The following is an 18,269-nucleotide window of genomic DNA, read 5'->3' as shown; positions in this document are numbered from 1 at the left end:
TCTCATCACTGTCTATTACATTTTGTTTCCATTTAGTTGAAATGCATGATTAGTTCTTTCATTTTGGTGTTCGATATGTGCATACCCGTAGCCAGGGGGGTTCGGACGACCCCCCTTGAAAACAAATAAGCACTGTTAAAGTCAATGTTTTGTTCGAATTGTGACCGTTAAAGTCGAGTTTGTGAGTCCAACGACCCCCCCCCCCCCCCCCCCCCCCCTTGGAAATTCCTGGCTACGGGCCTGATGTGGTTTGCTCTTTGTTATTCTTGAATACCGTAGAATGACCCAACGATGCTCACATCTATATCGTTTGGTCCTTGGTGGAAATTTGTGATATAATAGTCTCATTGGCAATCAAACCATATCTTTTTATTTTTATACTTCACTACTAAAATTGACAATTAATACAAGATGTGCAATGTAAATTTATTTCGTAAAGAATTTGTTATAAATATATATCTGGAAAAGATTTTAAATAATAGATCAGATCATTAATAAATACAATCATAACGAAAAAAATTATATAAATATCTAAAAATTAATAAAAAAAAAAAAAAGATACAACATATAATAGTCATGGAATGTTTTAACAAAATATAACTGTCACAATTAAGTGTTTGTAAACAGTAAAATATTTTAGAGGTAATTCATGTGAATAATTGTTTAATTTATGTTGTATCACATTTGTGTTCTTTGTTATGTACTATTTAATCTTTTACACTTTTCGTACTTTATTATTTTTTTCATTTTATTAATTAAAACAATAAAAAAGATCTTAATAATGAAAACTAGAAGATCAATTTAATTGACAATGAACATGAAATTCTACAAAATCAAGTTCTACTCCGTAGAACACACATTTACAGAAATTGGCGATCAAATTCTTTTGAATTTAGCACTTTAATTTAGTTTCCATCTGGTTTCCATGATTTCAATAGATAGCTATAAGTTATCATAATCACATAGGTTCGATATAGAAAGTATTTGATACAGTAACACACAACGTTATAAATACCCTGCAATACACAGTCATTGTTTTCAATGAAAGACATATATCTCACCTGAGAGAATATACAATTTTTGTAATAAAGGACGCATTATATCACAACTGGTACAGTACTCAAAACTCATACAATATTTCTTATGCGACATGTATTAAAAAATATTCAATTGTTGACATGTCTCGCCTTTATGTAATAGTATAATGTAAATGTTGAAACGAAAATGGTATTTACTTTTACATGTCAACTTTCCAAAAACATTAAGACCGGGAAATACAATATACTTGACATAAACACAAAATTAAACATTACAAAATATTACCGGTATCCATAAAATGCCATTTAAAGTTTGAAAGTCAATGGACCTATGCTTCAGCAGTTGACGCTACGGGTCAACTTGTTTCAGTCTAAATGAGGGATACTAATGCGATTACCACTGCAAACCAAATATTATATAAAATGGCACAATCACAAACGAATACATTGTTGACACGCCACTGACGCTGCACGTCGAATTCACGCTTTTATTTACTTCGTTCATGAGAGACAAACACAATATAAAAAAATATATATATTCAGAAACAATCATGATTAAGATTTCGTTTTTTTCTATCAAAATTATTTTCAAGCATATTACATTGTTTTCAAAATCAGCGCATACAAGATATAATAAAAAAAAAAAGAGAATGCAAAAGTACAAAGAATGCCTCATTTCAAATGTTTGGTAAACGAGGTCGGACGTTGTTACTCTTATTTTATAAATATGTCAACAATTTAACACTTACTATTTAAATATTTTCATTGCAATAATATGACATTACAAGTCAAGGAGACCTTCATTTGCAATATAAATTTTATAATACTGTTTAAGTATTTCAATGATCATAATCGTTGGTACTTTATATAACAATAGAACGCAGGAAAATGCATGCATTTACGAATCGGAAAATTCTTAGCTTTTTAATCAACACTGATATTTGTTTATAATCATGATTTTGTGGCGAACAAGCAACTGTTAGAAAAAAATCTGTGTCTGCTAGCCAATATATGATTGTCTTGAAATAATCGTTGTAACTGAAAAGGGACTGAGGATACAACACACGACTGTTACTGCAACCGCATTTAACATATTTGTCTCATACATCCCCTTATTTATTCTTTTACAAATTGTAATGTCCAAAAACCCCCGAGGCTATACTAAACTTTAAAGTCGTAGGAGAAAAAAACGACCTACCCAAGTTGTGTGTTTAAATTTCACGTACTGAATATAGGATGCAACACGAGCATGTAAAAAAAATAATGACCCTTGAAATCTTAACCACGAGATATGTGAGCATCTTATAGCATATGACCAGTTTCTACTTGAAAATAATATGTTTGCTTGTCTATTGTTTCCCAGAAAAGTTGTGGGTGCGCTTCTGCAAGCTCACAACCTCCATAAATTTCGACAAGACAAACAAATGAGCTAGAATTAGGATTTCTGCCATGCAACAAACAAAGCAAAGTAAACCCGTCATTTTAAAAAAAAATACAACATGAGTGCAAAATCATTTAAAATATACAACAATCAGGCTGCAACGATGTACAAATATATAAAAGAGTATTAAAAATATGTCAACATGCTAAATCAAAATAATATCAAATGATGCTAAATTAAAACTCAGTCACATAACTATTTTCTTCTTCGAAAGCTACCTTATGTTTCATTGTCTTAGATGCTGCTTCTGTTGAAATTTCATCGTCAGACGATTTTGCCTTTTCGACATCAACAGATACTAGAGAATCTCTGTTCTGATCAGGGGCTGTTACAAATGATGCTTGACTACTTGCTCCACTATGTTGTCTAGTTCTAGCCTGAAACATATCTGATCGTCTTGAGTCTGTTGTACCTGGTCTCATAACAAGCATAACACTGGATACAGTCTGACGATCAGCACTGCCTGCGTACGCATCGTGAATTAAAACACTACCTCCATGCTGACTGAATGCAGCGCTTTCTTGTCGATTTATGCCATTTTGTTTTAGGTCGGTTGCTGAATACCCAATTTTTCTATTGTTGTAAAGAGGTCTTACTATAAGAACAATTATGCAAGAGGATAAAATTGCACCAAAACCAAGAAAAATACCCCCCAAAATGATCAAATCGATGATATCTAATGTCCCTCCAAGAATAATCAGGGTTATACCTAATCCTAATAAAATTATTATGATGCAAATACCACAAAGCACATTTGATCGATTTTCGTCGTTGCACATCTTCTAATATATACTATACATCCCTCACCAAGGCCTGCAACTGTAAAAATAAAAATAAAGTGTTATCTTTAAAGCCGAAATAACCGTAGAAAATGACCCAAAAATGATTAATCTAATCTAATTCAATTGATTGATTGTTGGTTGCTTAACCTCCAGTGGCAAATATTTCATGCATGTTTAGGACGATAATCTTTCATGTACATATACATGTACCAATGTACAGTGCAATTTTTAATGTATAGAACTGGCACTGATTCGAAATAACTGTAAATGAGCACGGAAAATTCAATATCAAATATTGATTTTTGTCAAATCTTAAGGCATTATAATTGCAATTTTTAAGATAATAAAATATATCTTTAAAGAAGAGTAGAAACAATAGCAAAGGGAAATCAAAAATCATTTGTGAAAAAAAAGAACACAAAAAATATGTAATATAATGTAGTTTATGGAATTATGAGGCACTAACCAGAATATTATAAATTGAGCAGCATGAGCAGTTTTGAGCACTAAAAAAAATAAACAAGAAGGGAAATAACTTTTTCCAAAAGGGAAAACAGTTTCTGCTCTTTTTTTTGAACTCACTGTGTTGCTCATGGCTGGTAATTAGGACAAAGACTCAATTAGATTAGGATTGAAACGTACATGTATATTACTGGTTTTGGAAATATTTTTCTCTTTTATCTTACTGTAGATTTTCTGCATTAAACAAGCTACTTTTTAACAGAATCTATAGATATACATGAAGGTCACTCACAAATTCATTTTATATTGTTAATGGCTAAAAAATGATATGTTATTGCATCTCCACATTGTCTGTCAGACTTTCATGTTTCATGCCAAGAAATTGCCTCCGTTTAAATTCTGCAAATATCCCATATGGATGATTAATATTGACCATTTGGTATATGGCTGTGTTCTAAGCGACACGTACATAAAGGACCTGAATTAATTTGTTGAATGAAATCATATCTTTAACTACTGATGAGTGCCGTAGGAGGTCTACTGGATTTTTTTAGCTAGGATTTCTTGGATGTAACCTTTCTTTTAGCTCACCTTGCCCGCTTTTTACAGTTTATCTCTATCTATAATAATATTCAAGATACATTGTGTAATAACCAAAAACAGCAAAAATTCCTTAAAATTATCAATTCAGGGGCAGCAACCAAACAACAAATTGTCCGATTCACCTGAAAATTTCAGGGCAGATAGATCTCGAACTGTCAATCAATTTTACTCGGTCAGATTTGCTCTAAATGCTTTGGTTTTTGAGTTATAAGCTAAAACCGCAATTTACCCCTATGCTCTATTTTTAGCTGTGGTGGCCATCTTGGTTGGTTGGGGGGGGTCACGCCACACATTTTTAGCTACCTGTTGTTAGGTTGCTGCCCCTGAATTGGTAATTTTAATGAAATTTTGCTGTTTTGGGTTATTATCTTGAATATTATTATCGATAGAGATAAACTGTAAAAAACAATAAATGTCGGCAAAGAAAGATCTACAAATAAGTCAACATGACCAAAATTGTCAGTTGACCCCTTTTATTGCCCTTTATAGTCAATTTTTAACCATTTTTTCGTAAATCTAAGTAATCTTTTACAAAAATCTTCTCCTCTGAAACTACTGGGCCAAGTTAATTATAGATAGAGATAATTGTAAGCAGCAAGAATGTTCAGTAAATTAAGATGTACAAACACATCACCACCACCAAAACACAATTTTGTCATGAATCCATTTGCGTCCTTTGTTTAATATTCACATAGACCAAGGTGAGCGACACAGGCTCTTTAGAGCCTCTAGTTTTTATACATTTGTTTTAAATAATATAGACTCGTAAGGAAGTTAGGGTCTTCAACCACAATTCTTAAATCAAGGGTTTGCAAAGTATTACACAGGCAGGAAGACCTAGGTTCCAGTTTTCCCAGGATAGGCAATACTCCATAAAATGAGTTATATTCGGCAATACAAACTTTTAAATTAGGTTGTTAGTTTTCTTGCTTGAATTGTTTCACTTTGTCATTTTGGGGCCTTTTATATCTGATTATGCGGTATGGGCTTTGCTCATTTTTGAAGAACGTACAGTGACATATAATTTCATGTTAATTTTTGTGTCATTTTGGTCTCTTGTGGAGAGTTGTCTCATTGGCAATCATGCCACATCTTCCTTTTTTTATAATTTTAAGCTTGTTTCTACACCAACTGTCAGTTTTCTAGCTTAGCCAGCAACTTAGGCCTGTAAAATTGAGTATTTTTTTTTGTGTCATTAATAAAATTCATCTCTACAGGCCAACAGAATCTATCTAAAATGTTCCAAAACTGAGCTTCAGAGCTATAGATTTTAAAGTTAAGTGGAGACTATACATGTACTTTAGTGTCCTATTGCTAAATACATGTATATTAATTTCAAACAGATAACACTTAATATTGAGCGTCATTTTCAAAGGATAAACAAAGTAAATGTTTTTTTTGTTATAATTCTAGACAAAGTACAGTTATATTTTGCAAATTTTGTTATATCTTGTTTATTATTTCTTCCTTTTGTTGGAATCAATCACCAATTTTTTTAAATGCATTTGAGGGTAGTAAATAGGAAAAGTATAATTACTTACATAGATATAGGAAGATGTGGTGTGAGTGCCAATGAGACAACTCTCCATCCTAATAACAAAAGGTAAATCATTGTAAATGATAATAAATAAATCAGGCTACATGGTAAATTGCAGTCATTAACGGTTACCATGTATGTTCTTTCATTAAAAACAAAAATGAAGGTATATTTGTTTCTTTTATTTTCCTATTTGTGCATGTACAATATTGGTAAACCGGCAAAGGTTAAAAAATGGGTCCACAATTGGCACCAATTTTTCCAACTTGCCTTGTCATTAGAGCTGGATATAATTTATATGCAAATTAATCTTTCCGGTGTTACGATGGTTATTTCTTCAACTCACCTTAGTTTTGACATAGTTTTTCTAGAATTGTTACATGCATTTCGAAATTTTTTGTTTACAGGTGTTGAAACAACCGCTTTGTTTACCAAGGAAGTTGTTTAAAAGACGGAATCAGACAGGTGCTTCCGGGTAAGCTCCGAATTTCCGGCGTTGATTGTACATAAAAAACAGTGGCTAATTTGCCGGCTCTGATTAAAATATTTTTCTAAAAAAATGCTAAGTTGTCGGCACCAGCATTTAATATACTAAGAAGTGAATTTGCTATTTTGCCGGTTCTTTGGAAAGAATGAAATTTAATATTTACTTTTGAAAAGTACTACGATAATGTACACTGTCAACATAAAAAAATAAAATAATTACTGATATAGCAGACGTTTATAGTTAAATAGGAAAACAGCTGACAATATTTAAGAGACATATGATCTTTTTAAAACATTGATTAGTAAATAAATAAGTAGTAAGAATTTATTACAAGAAATAAACAAAATAACTTGAAATATTGACGGCATCCATTTTGTTGCAATGAAATTATATCATGGCTAAACATGCAGCTGCAATTAATTCTAAAATCAGCTAGTCTAATTCTACATGTATGCATAATTAAAGAATAAAATATATTTTTTTAACTGACTGTATATGTCAGTTATAAAAAAAAATCCTCGATGCATGGTAATCAGAGGCATATAATACATAAAAATACCCTTATTGTTTCTGGTTTAATCGTAGGTTAGTACCGAAAAAACACCGTTCATATCTGTTTTTGAATGTTCGGGCACCAAACTGATAAGCAATTTTCTAGATAAGATTTTACTGTAGTTTTATATACCTATAACGGTTTATGATTATTCCTGATTCTATTTTCAATTTCGATTAAGAAAGCCCAAGATGTGTTTTTGGTTTGCAAGTGATGTTTTTATACTTTGAAAAGTTGTCTGATAAGTTAATAACAAGGCATCGTCAGTTGTCTGTGTTGACAGATTCTGAACAACGCATAGAAATATAAACAAATTATATATTTTTCCTGACGCTGATGCTGTACCACAAGCTACAAGAAATAGTCAAGGTGTAATAACTGAAAAAAATATTTGTACAGGATATAAAAATGATCTTCTGTTGCCTTATTGTATTCCTGACCCCAGAATGGAAGAGCTGCTTAAAGCCGCTAGTTTTTCCTAGAGTATGTCGGTGTTTGATGCGACAATTACTTGAATTTTTTCAGGCTTGACAGAATATTTTTTAATAAAAGCTGTATTCGAAAGACAAGGTATTGCATTGCTGTTGCAGGGTATTTATAGAGTGACTAAATCGTCTTTATCTGTTGTTAACCAGACGACAGAGCTGTGGCTACTTGGTGGTAAATCTTCTAAAATGGGATTTAATGGTTTAGCGTACTTCTTTGTTACGAATGTTCGCATGCCACTGTTTTAGTATTTTGTTGTAGATAATTTAGAAGGTGGCAATATGTTACGCTGTCACTCTCAGAACACTGCATGGTTTCAGATCGGGTTTTGTTGCCTTGTTTCAATTGTATTTTCGGCCTCGTGCAACGTACGGTTGGTTTCGGTAAACTGGTTGCCTCAATTCTATATCTTTGAAGCACAAGAATCCCACACAACATCGAGGGTGATCTTGGTTGCTCCGGAAGAGTAAGTTCCGGTCCTACTTGACATAAAAAATCTTTTAAAAAAAACAACTAATCAAATCTACTAGGCTTATCAATTAGTGATCTTGTAAACTGTCCAAGTATTCAAGAGTATAACGTTTGAATTTCTGTAGAATGATAAAAATGCTTATGTTTTATAACATACATTACATACAAATCTTGGATTATCTTTTTTACGGTTATATAATTATTGTCTTGCTGGAAGTTTATACGTCAATTTCGCCCTCCTTTTTACTTTTTTCATGATATTTAGTTGGTAGCAAGATTGCCGGATTTTAAAACTGTTTATCGATTTTTGCCTGTTATACACACATCATATACCTAAGACGTAATATCTCGAAGTGTCCACAAGACATCAAAGCGCAGGCCTATACATCGCTAGTACGCCCACATCTCGAGTACGCCTCTGCAGTAACGGATCCGTATCGAAAACATCTCATCGACTCCCTATACTCGAAATGGTCCAAAGAAGAGCTGCCAGATTTGCGACAGTCGAGAACCAGGGACAGTTACCAACATCATGAAAACCCTAGAATGGCAAACGTTAGAATCTAGACGGAAATCCAGTAGACTACGCATGTTCTACAAAACAACACATGGAGAGGCGGCAGTCACCATACCATCATACTTGAGAAGACCATCTACTTCAACAAGACAATACCATCCAGAAAAATCCACATATGCAGCTACATACCATGCACCATCAGCGACTGGAACAGCCTGCCTCTTGAAGCCTTCCAAGCTACATCTCTGGAATGCTTCAAGGAGCAACTTCGGAGACTGCAGCTGTAAACAGAAACCACCTGTTTTTATCCAATTTTAATTGATCTTGTAAATACTGAGCACGCAGGTTGACGTTTGTACAGCAGTATCTGCGTTATGGATTTCCACTGCAGATCAATAGTATAGATGGAGATGTAGATATAGATCACTTCTGATTTACGGTTGTCTTCTAGTTATGAAAATGCCAGCCTCATTGTGACCATAGAACTGTGGTGTTGATTCCTAAAATACTGAAGTTGGTTATCGACTTTGTCTTACTAGTAGTTATGTTGTGTGTCAAGTAGTGTATTTTAAAAGGCCAGTTTTCGTCACATTTTCATGATTCACAAAGTTTCTTAACATTTAAACTATGGGGGCAGTTCATCCAACATGTAGTTAACTTAACCTTTTAAGTAAAGATAGATGATTCTTACTTAAGTGTTGTTTCAGCATGTTAAAACAAGCAAAGATTACTGTAAGATAAAGATATAATTCCCCCTTGTTTTCTTAGTTTCTTAGGGTTATATCACCATTTTAGCAACAATCGTTTCCTCGCCATAACTTAAATCAATTTGTCGCATATTTCTGTTCAGTTTACTCCTCTAATTGCGTGTTCTCAATTCCAATACTATAAAGTTCTGTGTTCTCAATTCCAATGATAAGTTCTGTGTTCTCAATTTCAATACTAAGTATTCCCTTTCTTTTATTTATTTCTTACTAATTTATATGTTTACGGATAACTTGGTCAATATCTTTAATTGTTTTTTACATAGGCTGTAATGGTAACTTTTTTCCCTGTAGCTCAGTCCATATCGTAATCTTGGATATGTATGATAGCTCGTTTCGAAGCTGTGACATTTTCACATATGTAGTTAAATTTTCAGGATACGAAGTGAGATTACTTTTTCCGTAAATTAGCATACTCCGAACATCCTTTCGTGATGCGGCTCCATGAGGTAAAATATACCCTTTTTAACACACTAAGTTCTTTGAAAATTTAATACTTTGAACACATTTATTAGCTCCATTGTTTCTATACATTTATTCTATGTTCCTCTAGTTTCCTAATCACCACAAATGAATAAGATCAGTCATTTGTAAAAAATAGAAACATGTCCGATATCACTACACAGAGATTTTTTCTTTACACGTGACTTTTGAAGTTCCTCATTTCGAGGCGCATTAGGGATGTTGTCCCAACTGATTGCCCTTGGAGAAAGTCTTCCTCCTGCAGATGTCAGTATAATTAAATGGTAATCTCCTAGTTATAGCAGTAAAATTGTTAAAAGAGCAACATTGCAAAAAAAAACATAATTAGGAAGGGACATGTAGCAAGTCTATATAATATAAGCTCTCGTAAAATAGATATTTCATGCCTAGAACATTGGACTGCTGGAGCAAGCGATAAACAATGCACATCAATCTGTAACGGATCTATTTCTGTGTTTGAGGTAGCTTGAGTGACCAAATTTTTTTTCGACAGTTTTTTCTTACAGTTCTAAATGAACTTCAAATTTCAATTAAAAACAAGGATCACAGACTTTGTTTCTACGTTGATACATATTGAAATTAACATAAATTATAGTTATTCTATATGGTTTACACGAGGGAAAGTTATGTTTTCCTTATTCCTGAAACCTTAAACACTAGAATGTTTGAAGTTCAATGAGTAGTAGAATTGAGTGTTGAACAATCATATTAACGGCGCGCTGTTGCTATCAGCGAACAGTAGCATGTCAATTTTTTAAAAGTGATGACCTCATTATAAACAATGAAATACCGCCAAAACATCACAATATTCTTAAAAGAAAAATCCAGAGGCGGATCCAAGTATATTCCTGTCTTTAGAGAAGCATATACCATTAAATGTGGTCTGGCTTCATCGGTCTGTACTCGTTGCCATAACACATTTGAATAGTTATCAAAGGTACAAAGATTATAATTTAGTACGCCGACGCTTGCATGTTTTAATGGTTGTATCATAGATGTAATTACATCTATGGGTATTACATCTATGGGTATTACATCTATGGCTGTACGTTGCTTTGTCGTTTGATTTTTGTTTCACTCCAGTGTTTCTGTTGTTTCGTTGTTTTCCTCTCATGATTGATGTGTTTTCCTTGGTCTGGTTTGTGGTCCAGATTATTTTTTTTCTAAAGCGATTTATGACTTTTGAACAGCGATGTACTACTGTTGCCTTTATGTATGAACAATAAAAGTAGTGACTTCCTCCATTTACAATCAATTATTTATATCCTCCCAACCTTAGTATGTTTCATGCTGGTTAATTAATACTGCTTATGTCCTTCTTGATTTCATGCTATCTATTGACGTTTTACTCATCCATTACGTGCTTTACTTTTTTAAATGGTGGTCCAAGGCCTTCCAAGCTGAAACTGTAATTCAAGAAACCATTTTATTTCTTTTGTATATATTTTTAAATCCGTATCTATGATGATTTTATTATTGAATTTAACAAGCAAGTTGCAATTCTGGATCATGCTGATAATTTATTTGGGCAAATATTTACCATTTTAATCTACTAGCGCACATTGAAGTTTATGAATATATCTCCTCACCATTGAAAACATTATGAACAGTATCGATTATTGCACCAGATGTGCATTTCGACAACAAATGTCTCGTGATGATTTAGGCCAACATATTTGAAAATCCATTACTTATTAAAAACAATAAACCAAAAAAGGACAAAAAGGATAACCAAAAGCCGAGCTTTGTAATAACTTATGGTCAACATTGTCTAGGAAAGTATAACTTGGTTTCTAAGTAGTTTTATAAACGTGGCCTTGTCATCTGATTACAACAGCTATTAAGAATATGAAGTTGTGAAGCGATGCTCAAAAATAGGTGTTGTCCTTGTCTACACAATCTTCTCAACTGTATTTTAAAGTCAGTATTAAAATCATAAGTACAAATAAGATACAACAATAAACTATTACAAACTTATCAAAAGGTTTTCCATATATATTTAATCGAATTATAAAAGTTTAACTCATCACTCAAACAGAACTACGGACGAGATGTACAATTTAAATTTTAATAACTACTAATTTCATAATTCACATCAATCTATAGTGGTAAAATATATAATTTAACATGTAAGATTATTCAATTTGCTATTCATAAGTTTTTCTTATATACTGTTGAAAAGAAAACAACTGTTTAATGATATGATGAGAGACGGTTCACCAATTTTGAATGTAGCTTCAAATAGAGCTTTTGTCAATCTCCGTTCATGTTCTTCCAGTTGTGAAGTTTTAGTGTATTCAGTTTTTAAAGTCGTTGAATTCCTCATCGTGTAAATAATGAAAGGGAAACTTAATAATGATTTTAATGAAAGTGACATACTTTGGTTACATCATCTCATACAGTTAGAAATTAAAAAAAAATTAAAGAAACAATAGAGAGGTTTCTGTATTTTTGTTTGTATATATTTAACTTGGTTGTACATATTTTGTATTATCCAATACCCTTTACATAACCCTTGGACTGTCATTTTATAATACTGCACAAAACGAAATAATATACATTCGAAGATATATGTATACGACAGGAATTTATTGTGGAATCTAAAAGATAAACGTTAATAACGAAAAAAGTTGAGAACTTTCGTTTTCATAAATGGAATAATTTTCATGATTAACACTTTTTCGAAACCAGTCGCACTGTGATAAATTCAAATAATAAAAGTTTTCGATGAGTAAGAATATGAAGGAAAAGGAGAAACCGAAGCAAGAAAAAAATGCAAAACAACCACCTAAGAAAAAACTTACTCTTGCTGAAGAGGAAGAGGAGAGAAAAAGACAAATCGATGAACAAATTGAAAAAGAAAGAGGTAGATTCTTGGAACAGATGGAAGATTTAGTGAAAGAGTTAGAAAAATTGAAATCTGAAAATGAAAAATTACGACGTCAACAAGATTCAAGATTTGGCGGTACTGTAGATACTGTAGACAAAATTAAAAAAGAATTAGAACGAGCGAAAGCAACAAACAAATTTCTATTGACGGACATAGAAACAAGGAAAAATCAGTGTCATCAGCTAGAAACACAAGTGTTTGAAATGAACATTAAATCTGAAGCATCAGGAAAAAAGACTGGAGAATTGTTGAAAGATAATCATAAACTTAAAGTCGAACGTGAATCGCTTTTACAAGAGAAGCAAAGGAATTTAAAACTGTTGGAAGAAAACCGGAAACTGAGACAATGGCTTTCGTCCAATAGGATCGACGTAAAGACAGGTAAGCCAATGATAGAAATGTTGAAAAAGCGAGCAGCTGAGAACAAAAACAGTAAACCAGTACCAGTTCGAAGTTTGAGAAGAGCTGAAGAAGCCAGGAAACAGAAATACCAGAGCAAAAGTCTTGAGGATCTAAGACAGCTTCGGGAGTTCTATAATTCAAAGACGCATCGATCTAATGATGGTAAAGAACCACCATCTTATCTAGGCAATTATATGGACATAATGCGTCAGAAAAAACAACAGAATAAAAAACCAAAATTGATTATGAACTTAAAGTAGAATGTCTGGTATAATGTGTGAATTGCTATGTCGTAGTTAGTTTTTTTTCGATAGAAAAATTCACTTATGTCGAAGTTTTTCGATTAAATTTAGATTTTATGATCTAAAGTGATACATGTTTACTTCATATGTAGATTTTTTTTTTCTTTTTATAGTTTAATTTTCATGTAGAAATGTTGAAATAACTACCCGCATAATCGCACTTGTATCAAAAAGTAAAATCACAAAAATACTGAACTCAGAGGAAAATCAATTTGGAAAGTCCATAATCACATGGCAAAATCAAAAAACAAAACGCATCAAAAACGAATGGACAAGAACTGTCATATTCCTGGCTTGGTACAGGCATTTTCAAATATTGCGATACTGGAATACAAACAATGAATTTCGTAAATTCTGTTTGAAAAATATTTGTATGCGTTCATGGATTGTCATGAACTCTTCGTTTAAAACATGCATATTGATTCTACAAATGAAAATAGCATATTAAAAGATGCTTTTCTTGATATACTTTAATTAGGAACGCCCAAACCTAAACATTTAAAGCCAGTAATGTGTAAATACGTAGAACCTTTATGAATAAAGGAAACTAAAGTATACCGCTGTTAAAAAGTAATTTAACATTGAGAGAAAACAAATCCGGGTTACAAACAGAAAACGAGGGAAATACATCAACTATAAGAGGAAAACAAATGAACAACAGTAACACTGAAATGCAACAAAAACAAACGCCTCAAACATAGAAAAAAATTGCATGAAAAGTTTCGCCATATTCATCTATAACTTTGCCTCATGGTTGATACCAAAGTTAATTAGAAATTTCGAAATATATCAATTGGGAATTTTAGGCAATTGAGCTGGTGGTAACCCTGGGGATCCGCAGGCCATCAGCAGCGGTGTAGATCCCGTGCGAATAACTACATTACACTATCATTGATTTATAAAAGAGTGTGGTATTGACAATTTCACTTGGGAACTCAAAATATTCACACACGACAATTACCATAGATGCAATCCTGAAAAGAATCTTATATCTATACTACGTTCCTAGGGAATTTCAACAAGATATAAAGTTGTGGAACTTCCTTGAATGTATATAAACTCATCATAGAAACCCGGATTGAAATTTTATATTTGCTCCAGACGGCGTTTTGTCTACAAAAGATTCACCAGTGACGCTCGAATCAAGGACCAAAATTACCTAAAGGTTTTGCCAAATACAGCTTAGGTAATCTATTACTGAGGGAAAAAAGCCTTAGTATTTCAAAAATTTAATTTTTTGTAAACAGTTACTAGTAGTTTATAATAATGACCAAATAAATGATATTTCATGTCAAAACAGAAGACTGACTACTAAGCTGATGATACCCTCGGGGAGTTTAAACTCCAGATCGACTCAGTGGTTATGAATAAACTCATCATAGATTCTAGGATTGAAATTTTGTATTTGCGGCAGACGCGCAATTCGTCTACAAAAGGCTCACCAGTGACGCTCGAATCTTATAAGCGCTCACAAACATGTTTCATCCAGCAATATTTCGTTTACTATTCCCAAGTCCTTGTTTATCAAGAGCCAGATTGAATTGCCTCTTGTTGCTGAAACGGTGTGGTGCACCTGAACACACAAAGAACGAATGCTTCGGATAGTGAAAACAACTCTGGGACTGAAATTCTGGTGACAGCTAACTCTTGAGACTCTTGAACTCGCGACGAATAATATTCAATAATTCAGGATAGAATACTTTTATTTTCGATGGTCAGTCTTCAGTGTAAAGTCCTGAGTCCAATCTAAATAATAATTCATAAAAATTATAAAAAGGATTTGTACAAAAAGTATATTTGACAAGAATAGACATAACAAATAACTCTCAATTTGGTTGATATTGTTCACTGTCAAAGATATTCTATTTTTAGAACTTGAAGAATAAAGTTAAATTACTAATCTGATTATGATATTCAAAAACATTTAATTACGAAAAAGGTAAATTGACACTTATTAGTTTACAGAGTAAAACGTGTCACACAATGACCAAATAGAGAATTAAATTATATATCAAAGCTTAACATGAACGAAAATATAAAATGTAATGAAATATGAAACAAAGAAATTAAAGGCTACAATATGAAAATTAAGAATTTTATTATACTAAAGTCCTAAAAAAGTACTGGCAGTCAGAAAAGTTCTTATATCTTGTTTTAAAAGGAACAAATCGTGTTCTGTAATAAAAAAAAAAAAAAAAGGATTAAAACTAAAAATATCTGAAACTAATAAGATTTCTTGATTGACAACATATATATAGTTGTTACGTTTTGAGGACATTTTTTCAACAAACGACGATATTCTCAAGCACAGGAATAAATTGTGACCCCCTTCTTGTCGATTTCTTCCTTTATTACTGCGATTCGGATTTCATACAAGAACTTCTTATGAAGAATGAAAGTATCTGGAATTATATTTTCTCTTCACGTCTGACAAAACAGATTATTTCCTCTCACTAAATAGTTCCTATTTGGAATGCACATTTCCCTTTGAACTTGAACATACATTATAAATATCGTCAAGTCTGTCTTAATCTTAACTCACATCTACAATTTGACAATGAGTGTCGGTTGATAACAAATCTTTACGACAAAAAAAGTGATGATGTTAGCTTCCCTAATGTAAACTTTCCATTTCTATGCATCAACATTCCAACAGCCCTTGTATGTGGAGGTTATATATCCCGATTGGTAAGATATTCGAGAGCTTGCATTTATTATCATGATTTTCTTAAAAGATGGTTGCTGCTTACAATGAAGCTGTGAAACTAACTTATCCAAGTGATTAAGAGGAAGTCATCCCTTCGAAAATGCTACTAACGCCATCTCGAGGTTGAAGATTATGTAATATCTGTTTCACATATGACAAGAAAAAAATATTTAATTGTTTTAACTACAATACCATCCTCATTTTCTCATTGAAATGAAACAATCAAATTGGATTTATCATCAAATTTGCGATTTAAAAAAACGCGAAGTGGAGCAGGATTTGCTTAATCTACGAAAGTTTCTGATGCCATCCCTCTTTTTTTGCGGTTCACAGTAAACGATGAAAAAATATACAAAATACAATATAAAAACTAGACTGGCAACATATAAAATCCGGGGTGACATCATGTGCTCCGGTGGTAGGACAGGACATCCCATGGCACCCGTCGTGTTTCACATAGCAATTGAAAAAATGGGACTGGAGTCACTGGATTGTGGCTCCGACAATTGGAAAATTTTCGTGGTTATATGTGACGTAGTTATTTCATAACTCCCGCTCAACTTATGATATCGATCCTAAAAATGTCAAACTGATGAATTCAACTTCTGCTTATAAAGTAAATTACCGAACTCCGTGGAAAATTCAAACCGGAAAGTCCGTAATCAAATGGCAAAATTAAAAGCTCAAACACATCAAACAAATGGATAACAACTGTCGTAATCTGACTTGGTACAGACATTTGTTATGTAGAAAATTATAAATAAAACCTGGTTTTATTGCTAGCTAAACCTCTCACTTGTATGACAGTCGCTTACAATTCCATTATATTGACAACGATGCGTGAACAAAACAAACTGACATTATAGATAAAAAAAAATAAAAAACAGGGTACAGCAGTCAACATTGTGTTGTAATCCTAATTCACTATAAAAACAAACAAATATGTAATATAGAAATACAAAAAGGCAAGACCTGTTGGTGACCTTCTGTTGTTGTTTTTTTTTATCTGGTCGGATTGTTGTCTCTTTGACACATTCCCCATTTCCATTCTCAATTTTATATAGACAAAGCATATTAGCAAAATGAAAGAAAAGGATATAAAAAAGTTTACCACAGAAGAATTATATAATGACGGGATGTATAAATAGTATTAAATACAGAGCCATGTCTAATGGATACCATGAAAGCAGCTAAATTATAATAGGAAACGCAAGGTTTGGGAAAATCAAATAATATCAACTAGGAACATGTCACCAAGAAGAGAAGCAAAGTTGGTCCCCGCAGAAATGCCGACTGTATGTTGAAAAAACACGTCATACATTTATAATATATGTTGTGAATAAAATATTCATTTCAATAATTTTGATAATTTCAATTTCAGATAATTTTTGTTTAAATCAGAGTGATTTGTCACAAATTAGTATTTATACCCTCCTAAAACAAGATATTTAGTATAAGTTTGTCATTCTGTATTATAAAATAACTTGCGGTAAATAACGAACAGTTGTTCTAGTTTGACATTAGAATAAAACCAATCTAATTAAAAACCTATCTCTCATCGCTCCCGTTTTCTGATCTGTCGCTCCCACGCGACACTATCAGAAAACGGGAGCGATGAGAGGTCGGTTTTTAATTAGATTGGAATAAAACAAATACAGATAACCAACCAAAAAGAGAAAGAAACCAAACAAAAAATCAACAAACAAACTAACTAAGTGTAACTAATATATAAAAGAACAAACTGTTAACAAGAAATTTGTATTATCAACTTAGAATTAAGTTTGAATTACTTCCCTTGAAACACTATTCTATTTCGTGTTTCTTTACTTTGCAACTAGTTTTCAATTTTTGTTATTATGTAATGTACATTATCATTGATCTTTCATTCATTATCCGCTTGTCATCTTGTTTCTTTTTAAACACACTACATGCACAAAACACTTGTGTCATATTGTATAAGGACACTTTGTCAATTAGATTTGCATTGTATGTATCGACTAAAATGACAAAAGAAGGCAATTTATTGTTTGATTCACTGTTTTGTGGTTTATGTTGCGACTTCCCTAAGTTAAAACACAAACACTGTCATAACTACTATTTTGGCAAGTTTTTCACATTTAGTTAAAAATATATTTCTAAATTCTAGACCGCGATGTATTATCTGAGTAGACTTTCTTTCCTTTGACCACTAGCAAAATGCATATAATTATGTTGTTGTATGTCGGGATGTTTCAGGTGTCGTTAACAAGAAAGAGGCACGAACCAATTGCATGTTCCCTAATCAATTTACACATAGAAGTCTTTTAAAAGACTTTAATTTTACTGAAATTAACAAAACAAAACCA

General features: G+C 32.4%; 2 protein-coding genes across 2 annotated transcripts; one reads left to right on the top strand and one right to left on the bottom strand.

The window, feature by feature from the left end:
* Positions 1-2,527: 2,527 nt before the first annotated feature.
* Positions 2,528-6,313, bottom strand: LOC134724871 (uncharacterized). The gene is made up of 2 exons (XM_063588180.1): positions 6,209-6,313; positions 2,528-3,297 (listed from the first exon to the last, which is right to left on the bottom strand). The coding sequence occupies exon 2, from the start codon at positions 3,255-3,257 to the stop codon at positions 2,655-2,657; it is 603 nt and encodes a 200-aa protein (XP_063444250.1). The 5' UTR covers positions 3,258-3,297; positions 6,209-6,313; the 3' UTR covers positions 2,528-2,654.
* A 6,049-nt stretch (positions 6,314-12,362) lies between these two features.
* Positions 12,363-13,175, top strand: LOC134726319 (uncharacterized). Its single transcript, XM_063590721.1, has one exon. It carries the CDS (start codon positions 12,363-12,365, stop codon positions 13,173-13,175), a length of 813 nt encoding a protein of 270 aa, XP_063446791.1.
* The last annotated feature ends 5,094 nt before the right edge of the window (positions 13,176-18,269 follow it).

This window comes from Mytilus trossulus, chromosome 7, assembly GCF_036588685.1.
Source record: "Mytilus trossulus isolate FHL-02 chromosome 7, PNRI_Mtr1.1.1.hap1, whole genome shotgun sequence".
Classification (NCBI taxonomy): Eukaryota; Metazoa; Mollusca; class Bivalvia; order Mytilida; family Mytilidae; genus Mytilus; species Mytilus trossulus.
Note: the sequence above shows the minus strand (reverse complement) of the source record. Positions and strands in the feature narration are given on the sequence as shown.

Excerpts from the sequence above, each read along its gene's own strand:
- LOC134726319 (XM_063590721.1), top strand. The coding sequence starts at position 12,363 with ATGAAGGAAAAGGAGAAACCGAAGCAAGAAAAAAATGCAAAACAACCA.
- LOC134724871 (XM_063588180.1), bottom strand. The coding sequence starts at position 3,257 with ATGTGCAACGACGAAAATCGATCAAATGTGCTTTGTGGTATTTGCATC.